This window comes from Procambarus clarkii, chromosome 53 (assembly GCF_040958095.1).
Source record: "Procambarus clarkii isolate CNS0578487 chromosome 53, FALCON_Pclarkii_2.0, whole genome shotgun sequence".
NCBI classification, from domain to species: domain Eukaryota; kingdom Metazoa; phylum Arthropoda; class Malacostraca; order Decapoda; family Cambaridae; genus Procambarus; species Procambarus clarkii.
In genome coordinates, this window is record NC_091202.1 from 22,444,859 (window position 1) to 22,463,219 (window position 18,361).

The 18,361-nt window shown below is 45.2% G+C and overlaps 1 protein-coding gene across 4 annotated transcripts in view; it reads left to right on the forward strand.

Annotated features, from left to right (window-relative positions):
• The window catches only part of LOC123767079 (WD repeat-containing protein 37), a 36,275-nt gene extending 18,117 nt beyond the window's left edge, over window positions 1-18,158 (forward strand). For 2 of the 4 annotated variants that reach the window (XM_069304787.1, XM_045756564.2), the window contains exons 9-11: window positions 13,252-13,321; window positions 15,432-15,608; window positions 17,142-18,158. In XM_069304787.1, coding sequence (XP_069160888.1) covers window positions 13,252-13,321; window positions 15,432-15,608; window positions 17,142-17,276 — 382 coding nt within the window. In that variant the 3' untranslated portion in view covers window positions 17,277-18,158. The remainder of the gene's footprint in view (window positions 1-13,251; window positions 13,322-15,431; window positions 15,609-17,141) is intronic. The other 2 variants (XR_011222774.1, XR_011222775.1) reach the window with 2 other exon arrangements.
• Window positions 18,159-18,361: the final 203 nt, after the last annotated feature.

Below are 18,361 nucleotides of genomic sequence, written 5' to 3' on the forward strand. Positions count from 1 at the left end.
ACACGAGTGTGGATGGTGATGTTTGTCTCTGTTAATATGTGTGGTAACTCAAAAGTGAAAGAAATGGGGCAGACAGATTGACAAAAGAAAAAAGAAAGAAAAATGTAAATTTTACATTATATATTTTCTATATAATATAGAAAATATAGAAACTATATTTTCACTGTCATGAAAATATAGTGTAATTACCTAAGTGTAGTTACAGGATGAGAGCTACGCTCGTGGTGTCCTGTCTTCCCAGCACTCTGTCATATAACACTTTGAAACTACTGACGGTCTTGGCCTCCACCACCTTCTCGCCTAACTTGTTCCAACCGTCTACCACTCAGTTTGCGAAAGTGAATTTTCTTATATTTCTTCTGCATTTGTGTTTAGTTAGTTTAAATCTGTGATCTCTTGTTCTTGAAGTTCCAGGTCTCTGGAAATCTTCCCTATTAATTTTATCAATTCCTGTTACTATTTTGTATGTAGTGATCATATCACCTCTTTTTCTTCTGTCTTCTAGTTTTGGCATATTTAATGCCTCTAACTTCTTGTAACTCTTATCCTTCAGTTCTGAGAGCCTCTTAGTGGCATGTCTTTGCACCTTTTCCAGTTTGTTGATGTGCTTCTTTAGATATGGGCACCATACAACTGCTGCATATTCCAGCTTTGGTCTAACAAAAGTCATGAACAGTTTCTTTAGTATTGCGCCATCCATGTATTTAAAAGCAATTCTGAAGTTAGAAAGTGTAGCATAGGCTCCTTGCAGAATGTTCTTAATGTGATCCTCAGGTGATAGTTTTCTATCTAGAACCACGCCTAGATCTGTTTCTTTATTGGACTTCTTTAAAAATCTCTCATAATTTATAGATTGTGTAGAGTCAATGTTCTCCTATTCCACATTCCATAATATGGCATTTGTTTACATTAAATTCCATTTGCCAAGTGGTGCTCCATATACTTATTTTGTCCAGGTCTTCTTGAAGTGTATGGCAATCGTCTAAGTTACTTATCTTCTATTATCTTAGCATCATCAGCAAATATGTTCATATAATTCTGTATTCCATCTGGTAGATCGTTTATGTGGACAATGAACAGTACCGGTGCAAGAACTGAACCCTGTGGTACTTTGCTTGTGACAATTTCTCCAGTCCAATACACTTCCTCTTATTACTGTCCTCATTTTTCTATCAGTCAGAAAATTTTTCATCCATCATAGCAGCATACTTGTCACCCCTCCAATGTGTTCCAGTTTCCAAAACAACTTTTTATGTGGAACTCTGTCGGAAGCCTTTTTTAGGTCCAGATAGATGCAGTCAACCCAACCATCCCTTTCATGTAAAATCTCTGTGGCTCAATCATAGAAACTGAGTAAGTTTGTTACATAGGAGCTTTCAGGTCGAAAACCATACTGACGATCTGATATTATATTGTTTGTCTCCAGGTGTTCTACCATTTTGTTTTAATTATTTTTCCAATATTTTGATTAAGACACTTGTCAATGATACAGGTCTATATTTGAGGGGGTCTGCAACTAGTGTCCCCAACTAGTTGTGCTTGTGGAGCTTCGGCTCTTTGGTCCCACCTCTCGACTATCGATCAATTTTGGTCTTGCCTCTTGACTCTCGGTTAACTGGTGTTCAAGTCCTTGAGCTTGAGCTTCATCATATCTACATTTAAACTGTGTATGGGTCAGCCTCCACTACATTGTTTTCCAATACATTCCATTTATAAGCTACTCTGACACTGAAAAAGTTCTTTATAATGTCTCTGTGGCTCATTTGGGTACTTGGTTTCTACCTGTCTCTCCTTGTGTGAGTACCACCCGTGTTAAATAATGCCCTTATCTACCCTGTCAATTCCCTTGAAAATTTTGTATGTGGTGATCATGTCTCCCTGTCTTCCAGCAACATAAGGTGTGGTTCACAAAGCTCGTAACTCATACCTCTTGGTTCTGGGACTAGTCTTGTGACATACCTTTGAACACTCTCCAGCTTTGTCTTGTGCATGACATGTATGGACTCCATGCTGGAGCCTCATACTCCAGGAATGATCTTGCACATGTGGTATACAAGGTTGTAAATGATTTCTTACATAAGTTTCTGAAGGCAGTTCTGATGTTAGCCAGCCTCGCATGCACAGCTGATAATATTCTTTTGATGTGGGCTTCTTGAGATAGGTTCAGTGTGATATCAACTAGATCTTTTCTGCCCATTTTGTGGAGGACTTCATCTCCCATTTGGTAAATGTGGTGCATATCTGGCCTCTTGTTTGTTGGAGAAAATGTAGAACAGATAACGAATTTGGCAGTATAGGTGAAGTTGAAGTGAATGCCTCAGTGGTAGGAGGCGGAGGGAGTGGGGCATGGACACGTGGTTAGCATTACAGGAACACTAAAGAAATCTCGGTAGTAGGAGGCAGGATGGGACATGAGATTAACATTAAAGAAACTTAAAAAACCAGTGTTGAATGTAATGCAATGTCTCTTTCTGGTGGGGGCCTTGGAGGTTCCCTATAGCTAGCTCGCTGAGGTAGCTCTACAAACACAAGTCACATCATCCCTATGAGTCCGTATTGCCTGCCAGAGGCCAGGGCCAGAACCTGGCACCCCTGACAGAGGCACAGGGAGCAGGTTATGATCATCCTCACCAAGTAAATATTCAGAAAGTAAGTGAAGCAAAACAGGCAGCTATTTTACAGAGAGAAATGAAGTAGCAAACAACTTTGCAAACTCTCCCCCCAGCAGTTTGGCTAAACCCACTAGTTACAGTTAGCCACTGCCAGGTGGCAGCCCCATCAGGAGCTTTGACTTCCCATGTTAGCAGAGTCCACTCTGGAGCTGATAAATTGCTCATTGACAAACCTGGAAGGGAAGGAAACCACCAGGGAGCCACTGAGATGCAACCAGAAAGTACTTTTTCATTACATTTAATGGTGGTTTTCTGGAGGGACTAACCACAACCAACTAACCACAGAGTATAGGGAAAAATAGGACATACCAGAGAGAACATAAGCAGAGACTAAACTCTCAAAGACAAGAAGCTAGGACAGGAAACTTGACTCGGGTCATTACAAGCCTGATGGGGTCTAGGAACAGAGACCAGGTAAGCTGTTATACCTACAAAACCCACAAACCCAAATATCAACCCACAACAAGTTGCAAAAGACTGCTGTCAAAGCCACAAACTTGTGAACGTCATGGGCCTGAGGGCAGACTGCAGACTGACTAGACTGCAGATAACCAAAGATAAATGAGCCTTGGAACATGCAAGCGGCAAATGATGCATCCATGCCTGGACAAACTAAGCATTAACAACCAAAGAACCCCTCTAGGCACCAGGCACTTCAATCTTTACCAAATAAGGAGAAGACTGTAAACAAAGCTGCTGCCCACCAGGACCCAAAAAACAAAATGCCTTCAAGAACATTACACTTTCCCACTCGACAACCAGAAGCAAGGGCCAATAAGAGCAGAGCCTTGAGAAACATATGAGACCCACACGAGACAACTTGCGAAACAGCACATAAGAAGTATTGATGCTAAATGCCAACAGATGCAACTCGGCAAAGGCCAAACTGTTTAAGATAACAGTTCTTAACCACCAGTGCTTGCCTATCGGTTACTACAGGGAAGTAAGATCCAGCTCCTTATACCCTGCCTCCTAGATGTTTATACCTGATGTAGTGATTACCTCTCAACACTTACATTTTCATTGTGTTTTTTCTTAATGTTGTGAATGGAATTGGCTTCAACAACGTCTTCCTTCAATGCATTCTACTTACTGACCACCCTTGACAAGATAAGGTAACAAGAACTTCCTTAAATCTCTGACTCAATTGTGTGTCCAGCTTCCATAGTCTTGTCCTACCTCTTAATTTAAAATAGGTTTCCTTTTACAATTTTGTCTATTCCCCTCAGAATTTTGTTTATAAAGATCATATCCCCCGTTTCTTATCTTCTCTAAGGTTGTGAGGTTGAGTTCTCTCAACCTGTCCTCATAGCTGAGGACTTTCAGTTATGGTACTAATCAAATTTGAATCCTCTGAATTTTTTCAAGTTTGTTTATGCTTCGTAAGGTGTGGGTTCCATGCTGGTACTGCATATTAAAGTTATGGTTTCGTATAGTGTGTGCACATGGACTTAAAAGTCTCCTTGTTTAGATTCTTAAACGATGTTTTATGTTTGGTAGCTTCCCATATGCTTCCGAGTTTATCCTGTTTACTTGAGCTTCTGGTGCTAATGTTTGGATTTTGTTTACTCTCTGGATCTCTCTTTTATTGTTTTTTGTAATTGCCTTTGTCTTATGGAATAGTTAAATATGGGTATCTTATCTACTCATCTTCATTACTTTATACTTATTTGGATTAAGTCTGCCCACTTCTGAAAATTGTGAAGGTCTTCTTGTAGCATCCAACACTTCTCTTCAGTTCTTGCTCTCCTCATTAATATTACGTCATCTACAAACATCGATATCTACGAGCTCACTCCCTCTAGTAGGTATAGTCCTAGGACAGAGCCCTGTGGAACATCACTTTCCACACACCTCCAGCCTGACATATCTTGTCCCACTATGACCCTTTCTTTCCTGTTCAACAAATACTCCTGTACCTAGTCCACTGCCTTTCCTGGTATCCCCACATGTCTTTTCATCTTACGTATTAGTCTTTTGTAAAGAACTGTATCAAAAGCTTTTTGGCAGTCTAGAAAGATGCAGTCTACCCATCCTAACTTTTACTTTTACTTTTACTTTTTTTTTTTATACCCTGTCGTACAGATCACTTGTTTTTTAAAAAGATTTTCCCTCTGAAGCTGTGTTGTCTTTGTTATAAAATTTATCCTTTCCAAATATTCTACAATTTTTTTCTGATGACGATATCTCTCATGGAATGCATGTTAATGACACTGGTCAATAGTTTAGTGCTTCATGTCTGTCCTTTTTCTTGAATATTGGAACTCGTTTGCCTTTTTCCAGATTTCTGGTAGCTGTCCTGTCTTTATTATGTTCAATATTACACTAGTTAATGGGTAACACAGGATTCCTGCAGCTTCCTTCAGTAATTACAGTGACATCTGGTCTAGTCCTACTGCTTTTGCTACATCCAGTTCCTCCAGGTGTATTTCTGTGCGGAGCCCCTTCGACTCCATGGAGCTATCGGGCTAATATGCGAGTCATTAGACCGAGGCATTAGTCTATGAAGTTCTGTCTACCGGGGACCACTAGCCAGAACATGGCCCCCTCAGAGGGGGCCATGTTTTTCAGGGCCATTGCTCCCTGCACCTCCCTGTGAGAGGTGCAGGGAGCAATGGCCCTGAAAAAAAAAACTGTGGTTGGGAGTTAACCTTATCTGCCATTGACTGGGGGGTTAGGCACCCAGAAAGGTAGGCATAACCAAACAAACCCCACATGGTAAGAAAAATTTAACCGAAAGCCGAACAGAGAGGTAGAACTCCCTCCAATCTCAAAGAAACAAGCAAACATCACACTCCACTGCTGCATCACTTGTCCGCACAGCCCCCCCCCCCCATCCTTAGGAGGGGAAGAGAGAGAGCCGGACCCACCGTGCTGGAGACCCAGTCACTCCAGTTCGTCAGCTTATGCGAACCAGGGTGGACATCTTCTCTGGCCTTGCTTTCCAAGCAGTGTTTGCCTTCGTGGTGTCAAATGCAGTGTCGTGCGTGGTGGCCGGGTGTCCTCAAGAGTACCGGGACTGCATGTGCTTAGAGGTCTCCTTTCCTAGGCGCCCTATGAGTTCATTACTACCCTTGTGTGTTAGGGTTCTCCACCCCGGTGCGTTCGGGAACCAATTCCATAGGGGTTTCTGGGGGAGGGGGGAGCTACTATGGAGCTCGTTTTCATTTGGGGAGTTCTGTCCACTAGTTCAGCTTTCAGTAGCAATTTCTTAACCAGAATAGGGGTTTGTTTTAGGGTGCTTACCTTTCTGGGTGCCTGACCCAGTCGATGGCAGACTTAGAATGCTTCCAACCACACCGGGGGGGGGGGGGGGGGGTTCTATAGGCCATTGCTCCTCGTGCCTCTCTGAGGGAGCCAGGTTTTAGTTCGTGGTCTCTGGTAGGCCTAAGAACTCCATTCGCTTGACTGATACCAGGGTCTAATACAGGCATACCTCAGAATAAGAGTTTAATCCGTTCCTGGAGACGCCTCGCCTTCCGAAAACTCGCATTCCGAAGTTAATTTCCCCATAAGAAATAAAGGGAAATGAATTAATCCGTTCCTGACTACCCCAAAAACCCCACATCAAACTAAATTTTTATACCTAATTTACCTAATTCATCTAAATAAACCTACAAAACTGTGTTCCAGTTATTACTTACCTTGCTGTCGAGTGCTGTAGGCGTATGGAAGATGGTGAGGAGGGGGGAGGAGGAGAGGAGTTACTGTTTGGAAGGGGAGTCTCCTTCCATAATCACATCACATAACCCCATGCCTTGTAACACTATGGATACCACTTCTCTTTATAAATTTTTCAAACCAGCCCCTGCTTGCCTTAAACTCTTTCTTATCTGCATCACTCGTTGCAGGGGTATTCTTTAGAAGGTCTTCATGCAGCACCCTGGCTTTCTCACAAATAATGGCCTCCGAAACACTATCACCCCTCAACTCCTCGTCGTGTATCCAAATTAATAACAACTTTTCCACTTCTTCAAGTATTTGTGGTCTTTGTGCCATTAATGTTCTTACTCCTTTTGCCACTTTAGCACCCATAATCTTATTTTTCTTCTTAAGTATAGTGCATATTGTTGATGTGGCTTTGTTGTACTGCCTACAAAGTTCAACAACACGTGTACCGTTCTCATGCTTCCGAATGATCTCTTGTTTCTCCTCTATTGTCATCCTCACATGAGCTTTCTGGCCTTTATCCTTACCACTGGCTTTCTTGGGACCCATGGTGAGATATATAATAACAAATTGTATAGACAAATCGCCAAAAATCCAACAAAACACTGAAAATCCGCGAGAAGAATTGATGTGGGGGTAGTCACTGAGCGCGAGACAATGGTAAACTGAGGGGCGGCGGGGCAGAGGGGCGACGATCGCCGAACCACCACGCGCTAGGTCGGCCTGTACGCGTATCAACAAACTCGCTTCCCGAAGTAACCCTCGCCTTCTGAGACAAATTTTTGGAGTAAATACTGCTCGCCTTCCGAAAACCTCGCATACAGGGACAATCGCATTCCGAGGTACCACTGTACATTCATATCGGCCCAGATAGCTCCAGGGAGCCTCCAGGTCTCGCCCAGAAAATAGCGTTTCATTATATTCAAAGGTGATTTTTTTGCACTTTCCCCGCCCTTGGGGCGAGCTGCAGTTTCGTGGCCCTTGTTTGGCCTCGAGTAGGAATTGGTATCATGCTGGTTGGGGTGTCAAGGTGTTGTGCAGCCTGCCTACCTACGCGGCGGCCAGTTTCTGTTTCCTCTGGGGACGTTGTACTTTTGTGGGGTTTTTCTTTTATTTTTGTTTTCTACTTGCCTGGTGTGGCTATAGCTCCAGTTATATGTTGGTGGTCCTCCGCTAGGCCTCCATGATTGTACACGTCACAGGGTTACAGTGTTTTGATCTCCCCCCCCCCCATCCCACCCCACCCTTGTTAGCTTTAGGGCTTAACCGGTTAGCAACACCTTGCCTGGGCTTCACGTAGCAGTCAGCCTATGGGCCCTGGAAATCTCTATCGGGGCTCGGTGGACCTATGGATGTGTCCTCAGAGTTCCAGCCCACCTCGTGCTGGTTTAAAGGTTGTTGTGTACTCGCCTAGTTGTGCTTTTGGGGGTTGAGCTTTGGCTCTTTTTGCCTTTGTCTCAGGGTGACAGTCACCTCTTTTGCCCCTGTCATTCTGCCTGTTGGGCCAACGACACTTTTGATCTGCGAGTAGTGTTCTCTACTTGTTCTCCAGTATTATTCTGATGACATTACTGTTAGGGTACAGGCAGCATCCGCATTGCATGATAGGTTTACGTTACTGCAATGCACTAGGTTGGTTTCCCTCCCAGGGGCCAGATTCACGAAGCAGTTACGCAAGTACTTACGAACGTGTACATCTTTCCTCAATCTTCGATGGCTTTGGTTACATTTATTAAACAGTTTACAAGCATGAAAACTTCCCACTCAACTGTTATTGTTATAAACAGCCTCCTGGTGCTTCGGAGCCCATTAATTGTTTAATAATTGTAAACAAAGCTGCTAAAGATTGAGAAAAGATGGACAGGTTTGTAAGTGTTTGCGTAACTTCTTCGTGAATCTAGCCCCAGATTCCTTGCGGCTGCCCCTCTTTGGGTATAGAAACCTGGACCTGGGGACATTAGTTGCTTCAACTTTGGTTCATTCTGTACTCCCTGGTCCTTTCCCTGTTGTTCATCCTGCACTTTCTCCTGCTTCCGGCTCTCAAATGTGAGAGTGTTTCGGGGTCATGGCAGAGTTTAGTTGGCAATGAGACTCGGGCAGCTTTGGGAGCTACCCTGTTTGGGTTGGGGACGGAGGCATTCAAGCAGGTTCCTCCTTCTGAGGCTTCTGGGTCCCACCAGCCGGGCCCCTTCTTTTCAGTATTTTCCCTGGACTCTGCCTTTTCTTCAGGAGTAGAGGGTATGGAGGCCGGCTCTGCCCTGGGTCCCAACTTGAGGGATCCTGGGGCTGGGAAGGCGTTGACCTGGGGGCCTTGCGCCTCCTTTGACCTCGCTTGGGTGTTGGCGCCCTCTTCACGAGGCTAGTTGTTGCAGTGGGAGAGGAGTTTTCTTACCCCCCTTCCCTGTATGAGTATGATTTGCGGTCAGCTCTAACCCAGGTTTGGTTCCGGGTTCTCTTCGGTTTCTCGGCTCCTTCCTTTCGCAGGTTTTCTGCCTTTCAAATCTCTCCTAAGGAGGTACGAGAGGTTCTTGCTGCATACCTCCTACGAGACCCGGATTCTACCTCCATCCTTATTTGAGTTCAATTCTTCTTGCCCCGTATTGGGTGCTTACCTTCTTAATACCTGCTTGATGGGGGATCTGGAAGTTCTTCTACTCCCCAAGCCTCGCCCAAGGCCAGGCTTGACTTGTGAGAGCTTTGTCCACTAGGCTGTTGCTTGGAGCGGCCCGCAGGTCTACATATCCACCACGGCCTGGTTGGTCCGGCACTCCTTGGAGAAAATGATCTAGTTTTCTCTTGACGATAACACGGTTGTTCCGGCCTTATTTCTTATACTCGCTGGGAGGATATTGAACAACTGTGGACCTCTGATGTTTATACAGTGTTCTCCGATTGTGCCTATGGCATCCCTGCTCTTCCTGGTGCATTTGGAGGTTGTGAAGTCTTCCTGGCTGGCAGATTGCCCATTCTTTTTGTTAGAGGCATGGCATGGGTTCTGTCGGACCCGTTCTCTTGAGTTGCGAGACATCTCTACCATTCTGCAGGTTTACCTGGGGGGTGAGTTTTAGCAACTTAATGCGTGCTTGTTTGCCCCTGTGCTTTCTTGGGATGTTGGCCTTATGCAGCTGCACATGCAGGTTCCTACCCTTTCAGGATCCTTTGTTGCTGAGGATTTACGTGCCCGTGGGCATTTGGCTTTGGTCCTGCGCTTCTTTTCCCTTCTCAAGCGATCTTTGACCTGGGTTGAGGAGGATGTGGAGGTGTTGAGTGCTGGCCCTTCGTCGGGTGTGCTGGCCTTGCCGTCTCGGGCATCGGTCGTGCTGTTGAAGTTGCTTGCGCCTATCCTGAAGGAAACAGTGTCTGTTCTTTGCTTCTCGTCTCTCGTGTCGACAGGCTGTGCTCGCTCTTTGGAATCCGCTTGGGCCCTGGCTCTTAGGTTTTTGTTGGCGTTGTGTCCGTTGCTGTTTGAGGAGGCTGCTGTCTCTGCTGTTGAGGAGAGTTTCTGCAGGTGGCTTCGTCTAGTTGTCATCCTATGTCAGAATTGTTGATTCTCGGGGGTGGCCGTTCTCGGAAGGGTCATGCCAGGGTTCCACTGGTCTGGGTGGGCCATTGGTGCCAGTTTCTGAGCTATCGCTTCCTTCGGAGCCGGAAGGAGCATCATCGTGTCTGGTCGGCACGATGATTGCTCTGTTCGTCAGTCGGCTTCTCGTTAGGGACGCTGGCCCTTTCGCAGTTCACCCCATTGATGGGGGAAGGCTCGCTCTGTTTGCTCATGCTTGGGCCCACGATTCGTGGGTGTTTCGGGTTGTCATCCAACCACTGGTGGCGTTTAGCGGCTCCTTCTCCTTCGGGGGAGTTTGGGGCTGGTAGGGCAGGCTTCTTCCCCTGCAATTCATCAGGTCATTTCAGAGTGGGTGCGCTTTGGCATGGTCAAAACGACCTCATTCCTCGGGTGGGTTTCCAGCCTGTTTCCAGTGCTGAAACTGGACTGTGTAAATCTGTAGTTCATTCTGGACTTATCTGAACTGCTGGATTCTTTGACCCTCATTTTGGATGACCACTCTGTCTCAGGTCTGGCTTCTGTTGGAGCCTTGGCGCCTACCCAAGCCCTCTCGCGATGTGTTCACAGACACATTGTCTCTCGGCTGCGACTTTGTGACCAATGCTCATCAGACCCACCATGGGTGGTGGGTTCCATCCTTCTGTAGGGCTCACAGCACTGTGCGGGAGTTCGCGGAGATCTGGATATTGTCTTGGGAGCCGGTCGGCCGAGCGGACAGCACGCTGGCCTTGTGATCCTGTGGTCCTGGGTTTGATCCCAGGCGCCGGCGAGAAACAATGGGCAGATTTTCTTTCACCCTATGCCCCTGTTACCTAGCAGTAAAATAGGTACCTGGGTGTTAGTCAGCTGTCACGGGCTGCTTCCTGGGGGTGGAGGCCTGGTCGAGGACCGGGCTGCGGGAACACTAAAAGCCCCGAAATCATCTCAAGATAACCTCAAGATAAGCTTCAGAGGGTTAGGTCCGCTTGGGGCTCGACCGTTACGCTCCATTCGAACTGTTCTCTGGTGGTTCATTGCTTGAACCTCAGGGGTTCTCTTCAGTCTTTGCCTCTTTGGGTTGCTTTGAGTGGCTCGTCTGCTGGTTTCTTGGGGTTTGGCTCTCTGTGCGGTTCATATCCAGGGAGTGTCCAACAACCTGGTGGACGGCCTCTGTCTGTTCTGTTGGAGCAGGTATCAAGCGGGTTCATTTCCCTGTACACGGAATGGATGGTCGACGCCGACTCATTCAGTTGGCTTTGCCGGATGTACAGGCTACAGGAGGTAGACCTCTTTGCATCGGCTTGGTCATGGCGTTTCCCAATATATGTGGTGCCCTTCCCCGACCCCGAAGCACTCGCGGTGGATGCCTTGGCAGGACTGGTCGAGGTGGGGTTACCTGTACCTCTTCTCCCAGATCCTGCTTTGGGTTCTGGCTCAGCTGGAGTCTTACCACGGGAGAGTTGTCCTCTTGGCCCCCTGGTGGTCGTCCCAACCTTAGTTTCAGGCACTGCGTGCTCAGTATCCGAACCCAGGGCGTTTTCTGCGGCTCCGCCTCTTCCAGTGGATCGTACTGGTCCAGTACTTGGCTGGTTCGGTCTTCTCTTTCACTCATCGTGTCTGGTCTTTTTGACGCAGGTTTATCTCCATTTGTATGGTGATCAGGTGGCTTTGTTGATGGTGTCCCATCTGAGAGCTTCGTCTTGGCGGCAGCATGAAGTTTCCAGAAGTTCTTTCCGCCATTTTCTCTCTCTTCATATATTGTCTTCTAGTTCTGATAGTTGTTTTGTCCTTTCTTGGCTTTTTTCAGAACTGTCACTTAATGCCTAGTACTATCGCCTCGTAATGGGGGCCGCTGGCAGAGCCGCTCTTACTTGCATTCGGGGTGGATGTCTTTACTGCCCTGTTCTGTGAGATTTCTTGTGCTTTGTTTCACCACCTGCCTGCTCATGCGCCGCCTGAGCCGTCCTGGTCATTGGACAGGGTGCACTCTTCTCTCTTCTCCTTAATTTGCGGTGGCCCCCTCGGTTCAGGATTGCTTTTCTAAGGCTCTTACTGTTGGCATTGGCCTCTGGGGGTCAGGTTGATGAGCTGCATGCTCTCCTCCGGCGCAGTGGTTTCTGCTCCTTCGGTCCTGGTACAGTAGTCGGTTTGTTTATTTGCAGCCTTCTCCTCCTTTTCTGGTGAAGAATGAGATGGCTGCCTTCCAGAGGGGTCCTTGGGTCATTGTTGCTTGGTTGGTCAAGCTGGGGGAGCATCATGTGTTGTCTGGTTGCTGCTCTTTGCCGTTAGCTGTGCGCATCGGCTTCTGTGGCTGGGGATGTGCTTTGGGTTGGCTGGTTTCCCTCGTTCCCTGTTCCAGGGTTCGGGTCTCGCAGGTCGTCCGCAGGGTTATTAAGTCTAGCCAGCCTGCGGTCTGTCCTCGTGCCCATGACATTCGGAAGTTTGCTGCTTTGGCTGCCGTCTTTGACAATGTGTCTTGGGCTGATATTCTCACCTTCAAGTTGAGGTACATTTGGCGGCCACCTCCCAGGCAAGTCCCTCTTTTACTTATCTTTGGTTATGTAGCTCCAGGGAGCTGACAGGGCTCCCCACAGAAAACCAGCGTTAAGTGTGATGAAACGCCATTTTGGGAGGGTGTGATGAAATGCCGGGAGGGAGGGTGCCAGGGAGCCCTGGAGGCTCCCTGGCACCCTCCCTCCCGGTCGGCAGTTTTGTTTTCCCTTTGATGCTTAGCCTCTGAACTGGGGTTGAGTAGCTGGCGTGGTGGGTCCGGGGCTCCCCCTTCCCCCTCCCAAGGGGGGGAAAAAGCTTCGTGGAAGAGCGACACGACTGCATGGGGTGATGTTTGCTTGGTTCCTTAGGAATTGAAGGAGTTCTACCTCTCTTTTTGGCTTTCGGTTGTATTTTTCTAACCATGTGGGGTCTGTTTTGTTATGCCTACCTAGAATTTCTAGGTGCCTAACCCCATCAATGGCAGATAAGGTTAACTCCCCCCTACCACAGAGTGGTTTTCCACGGCCAGTGGTCCCCGGTAGGCAGAACTCCATTGACTATTGCCCCATGTCTAAAGATTGCATATTAGCCCGATACTCCAGGGAGCCTCGGGGGCTCACCCGAAAATGGCGTTTCATTACATTCATTGCTGAATTTGTATTTATTTCTGTATTTGATTTATAATCAAATTTATAATGTTTTGTAACATATGTTTTATCATTATATAATTTTTGTTAATGTTTGGTGGAGTGCTGAGCAGAATTAACTTTCAAAAGTATTATGCTTATATTATTCAACTTCACAAAGTGAACTTGAACAGTTCAATGAACATGTGAGTACAGTATATACAGTCTTATTGCTTAATTTTCTTTACAGAAGTGTAACATCTGTTTGCTTTACAAGAGAAGACAAGGTAGTGTCTGGCTCTGATGATCGTAGTGTAAAGGTTAGTAGCTGTGTCATGTATTTGTAATTAATTGCTTCTCAGAAATAGTAGAGTATTCACTGCTTATATTTTATGCTCATTACTTCAAGGCGTTTTAGTCTAAATATTCCTTGTTAACCAGTCTTGTACCGTGTACTCGCAGGCTAGCAATTGTCCATTCATCATTGTACATGAACACACTTCGTTCCACGCTTGTAAAAACTTTAGTCTCTAGTCCAAGACTAGAATTAGTCACAACACTCATTCATGTGGTTTCCTTAACATAAATAACTACAGACTTACAGTATTCATTACTACAAGTTTTTAGTAACACGTCTCCACAATATTGTGGACAACAAAAGTATTGACATCGTTGGATGTTTTTAGTTGCGAGGGAGGAGACGAGGTTGGGCAAACTGTTGGTCATTGGGCAGGTGTGCATAATTGAGGTGGCTCCCTAAGGAAGGAAGGGTAACCTATTATTGTTTATTTGGTGTATCCATTAGCTGTTTATTCTCAGCCATGACTAATGTTTATAACTTAATTTAAGCAACATCCTTCAAGTATGTCTACTCCAAACACTGGGAATGTGTTAGCAAAGGCTTAAACTAGCACTATACCCAAGAGGAAGCTAGCTACTTCTTGTTGAGAGTCGTAAGATGTTGTCCAAGTGGAAGGTACTGAGCTGGGCTAAAGTCAAGTGTTAATGATGTCTAGTCTTGCATTTGTACATACAACTGCAAAATCAGGTGAAGAAACCAGTGCAAAGATACTTCTTATGGAAAAAGCCAAGAACAGGGAAATAGGCCAGTAGATACACTCCAAGGCAACACATTACCAACTGGGACCATGGACCAGGCATTTAGGGGAGTTCTTTTAACAATTTTGAGGTGTTAAAATTGTTTATAACCAACAGTGGTATGGGTGCTTCCCTGGAGGTGGCAGACATGATTAAAATTCACTGATAATTTTATCATAGTGCCACTGCTCTCTGAGCCTCATTAGCAGAGGCCAGATTTTGGCTCGTGGTCCCCGGTAGACCTACAAGAACTCCGTAACTGATGGTACCTAGTAGTTTCGCACTAGATCAGCAGTGTAGCTTCAGGAAGCCACCGACGCTTACCAAGAAATTGGTGTTTCGTTACTTTCAAAGCTGTTTTTTTTGCTCTCGGCTTGGACACTTGATTATTTCTTCAGGCAAGGTTATATTGGTTCCATGGACAGGCTCATGCATCATCAGGGCACAGATGACATCTCACACCAGTGCAACAGAGGTTTTCAAGCATCCATATTGGATAATTCTGGTGCAAGGGAGACACTGATTTTCTCATTGATACATCATGTTAATGTGATTTCTTTATGCATTTGAAGAGAAACATCGGAGGTGAACTCTGAGAACGAGGAGGAGGGGCAATGCATGAAAATCTTGACTTGGCTTCATTTGAATCCTCAGGACTCCTAGAGGATTCAGTTAAATCCCAGGCTGCATTGCTTTTACCATGTCATGGTGGAGAGGTCTAAGGCATGTGCTTGGGAGTACCCAGAGCATAGGTTCGAATCCTCCTCATGGTTCCTGATTTTTTCATACATACACTGTATTGTTATTATGTACTCCATATAACGATTTAACAATTTGTATAATACTCCCAGTACTCGGTATTCTCCTGGAGCTCGTTTAGCACCCTTTACTCAATGCCACACATTGTAATCATTGCATGCTCTGTACTCTTTACACCACTGATCATATCCCTAGATAACTTGGCCTAGATATACAGTACCTCTATGATGTGCACATCAAGTCAGAGTAAGAGCAAGTGTGTGCGTGTGTGATGCTGTCTGGTATTAATAGTACTGTACTGTACTGTTTAATGATTGGATTAGTGCTTTTGTTTTTTTAATTCATAAATATGTTTCAGTAATGTAAACTTATAATTTTTCCTTCAGGCTGATGCCTCCTTGCTCCATGAAAATGAAAAACTGGTCAATGATAAAAATAGCATTTATCTTGTAACTGTGTTCATTATCACAGTATTAGTAGGATTTGTTTAAAGTTTCCTTTGAACTGACTCTAACACACTCCTGTTCACAACCCTAGTCCAGACCATGACAGTTTTAACTATGCCTTCCTCAGGTATGGGACGTGAAGAATATGCGTTCACCATTAGCAACGATTCGGCTTGATTCGCCAGTAAATCGTTTAGCTGTCTCGCCCATCAATGTCATTGCCATTCCTCATGACAACCGTCATGTACGTCTTTATGACTTGACAGGAAATCGCCTCGCTAGATTACCACGGAGTAACAGACAGGTAAGAGCAAACTGTTTATGCCGTAGAATAAAGGTAAGAATAGCTCCTTGCAGACGTAGAAGTATTTTCATTTTAATTGGACTTATTTTTAAAGCCTTTATTGTGTAGCAAAGTACTAAGTTCTGCGTAATAATTGTGTAAGAGAAAGTGCATTTGATCTGCATAGATGCAAACCATAAAGTGCCAGACAATACTGTATGCTTTTAAAAGTAATGGAGAGGATATTTATAATTACAGTAAATACATGCCGTATATTTGAGGATGGGCAAGATAAATCTGCTGAGTAAAAATTGTAGGACCTCTCGGTGACTCCCTGTTGCTAGCCGCCTGGCTAGCTCCCAAAGTGTCGCACCAAACCCTTGAGTCAATAAAACTGTGTGGAGCACCACTTGGCAAATGGAATTTAATGTGAATAAATGCCATGTGGAATAGAACATAGACCCTGACGGCCGAGTGGACAGCGCTCGGGATTTGTAGACCTGAGGTTCCGGGTTCGGTCCCCATCAGAGGCAGAAACAAATGGGCAGACTTTCTTTCACCCTGATACCCCTGTTACCTAGCAGTAAAAAAATAGGTACCTGGGAGTTAGACAGCTGCTACAGTCTGCTTCCTGGGGGTGTGTAACAAAAAGGAAGCCTGGTCAAGGACTGAGCTGCGGGGATGCCAAGCCCTGAAATCATCTCGAGATAACCTCAAGATATGGTGCCCATGTCTTAAGAAGCACATCAACAAACTGGAAAAGATGCAAAGACATGCAACTAAATGGCTCCCAGAACTGAAGGACAAGAGCTATAAGGAGAGGTTAGAGGCATTAAATATGCCAAAACTAGAAGATAGAAAAAAAAAGAGGCTATATGATCACTGTACTAAATAGTAACAAGAATTGATAAAATTGATAGGGAAGAGTTCCTGAGACCTGGAACTTCAAGAACAAGAGGTCATAGATTTAAACTAAGTAAACAAAGCTGTCAAAGGAATATAAGAAAATTCACTTTTGCAAACAGTGGTAGAAGATTGGAACAAGTTAGGTGAGAAGGTGGTGGAGGCTAAAATCGTCAGTAGTTTCAAAGCGTTATATGACAGAGTGCTGAGAAGATGGGAAACCACGAGCGTAGCTCTCATCCTGTAACTACACTAGGTAATTACACACACACACCCATTTATCCCACTCATATCTTGAGGTTATCTTGAGATGATTTCGGGGCTTTTTAGTGTCCTCGCAGCCCGGTCCTCGACCAGGCCTCCACCCCCAGGAAGCAGCCTGTGACAGCTGACTAACACCCAGGTACCTATTTTTACTGCTAGGTAGTAGGGGCATAGAGTGAAAGAAACTTTTACCCATTGTTTCTCGCCGGCACCTGGGATCAAACCCGTGACCACAAGTTCAGTGTGCTGTCCGCTCGGCCGACCGGGTCCATATGCAGTGCAGTAATGTACAATATTTAAATTTTCCTAATATTTACCATAATTTGCTAATTAGTTATACCTCTGGTTTTTGCAATCATTAACGTAGTGTATATGAATTTTTTTCAGTGTCACCGGCGCATGGTGTGCAGTGTGGCTTGGGGTGAGGACGCACTGGGAGCACGCTGTAATCTCTTTACAGCTGGGTTTGACCGCATTGTTTATGGTTGGTCAATACACTCTTTTAAGGAAGGCAAGGACTGAAACCTCACAGTAATCATAGCATAGAGTTGCCTTTTTGTATTCGTGTTTATAGGCTTGTTCATATTAGCATACTCTTTCAAATTTTATTGTTTCACACTGACTCGGTGTCGAGTCGGGTGTGTTACACTGACTCGGTGCCGAGTCAGGTGTGTCAGTGTGACCTCGGTGCCAAGTCAGGTGTGTCACAGTGTGACCTCAGTGCCGAGTCAGGTGTGTCACACTGACTTGGTGCCGAGTCAGGTGTATCACTGTGACCTCGGTGCCGAGTCAGGTGTGTCGCGCTGTGACCTCGGTGCCAAGTCAGTTGTCACAGTGTGACCTCGGTGCCGAGTCGGGTGTGTCACAGTGTGACCTCGGTGCCGAGTCGGGTGTGTCACACTTTGGAGGCTTAGGGTGTTCCTGAGGCTTTGTATTACCACAGCCGGTCTCACAAGATGTTCAGTCGTTTAGACCTTATGTATATATGTATGTTGTACCTAATAGGTCAAGTTGCCAAACAAATCAAATTTAACTGAAATATTATATTTTTCTAACAATTTTCTTATGGAATGATACAGCTTTCCATTACATTACATATGATTTGATCTGATTTTAATTTGAATCAAAACTAACATACAAATTTGATAAAACCTAACCTAACACAACTAAGTCAGCAATATATGTTCCTAATATACTGTAATATATTAATTTAATATTGTTAGGAAAGAACCCAATTGGAAAGAAATATTTGAAAATAATGAATCATTCTGCTTGTTAGGCAAATTGGGCCTTTGTTACTAAGCCAAGTAGTGCAGTTCTGGCTGTTAGGTACGACACACATGTACATACACACACACACACACACCTACATTCATGCACGCAGAGAGAAAGAGGAGAGAGACAGAGAGAGAAGAGAGAGGAGAGAGGCAGACAGAGATATGACTACATGCTTTCCGGATACCTTACAACCAAGACTGAATGAATAACTAGTTATGTTCGGATAAGTGGCAAGACATCCTAAAAGTCTAAGGGAAAATATAGACAATTTGTTCGGGAAAATTTGTGTCGCACTCTTGAATATGAGAAGTTTTGGGTGTCGATGTTTG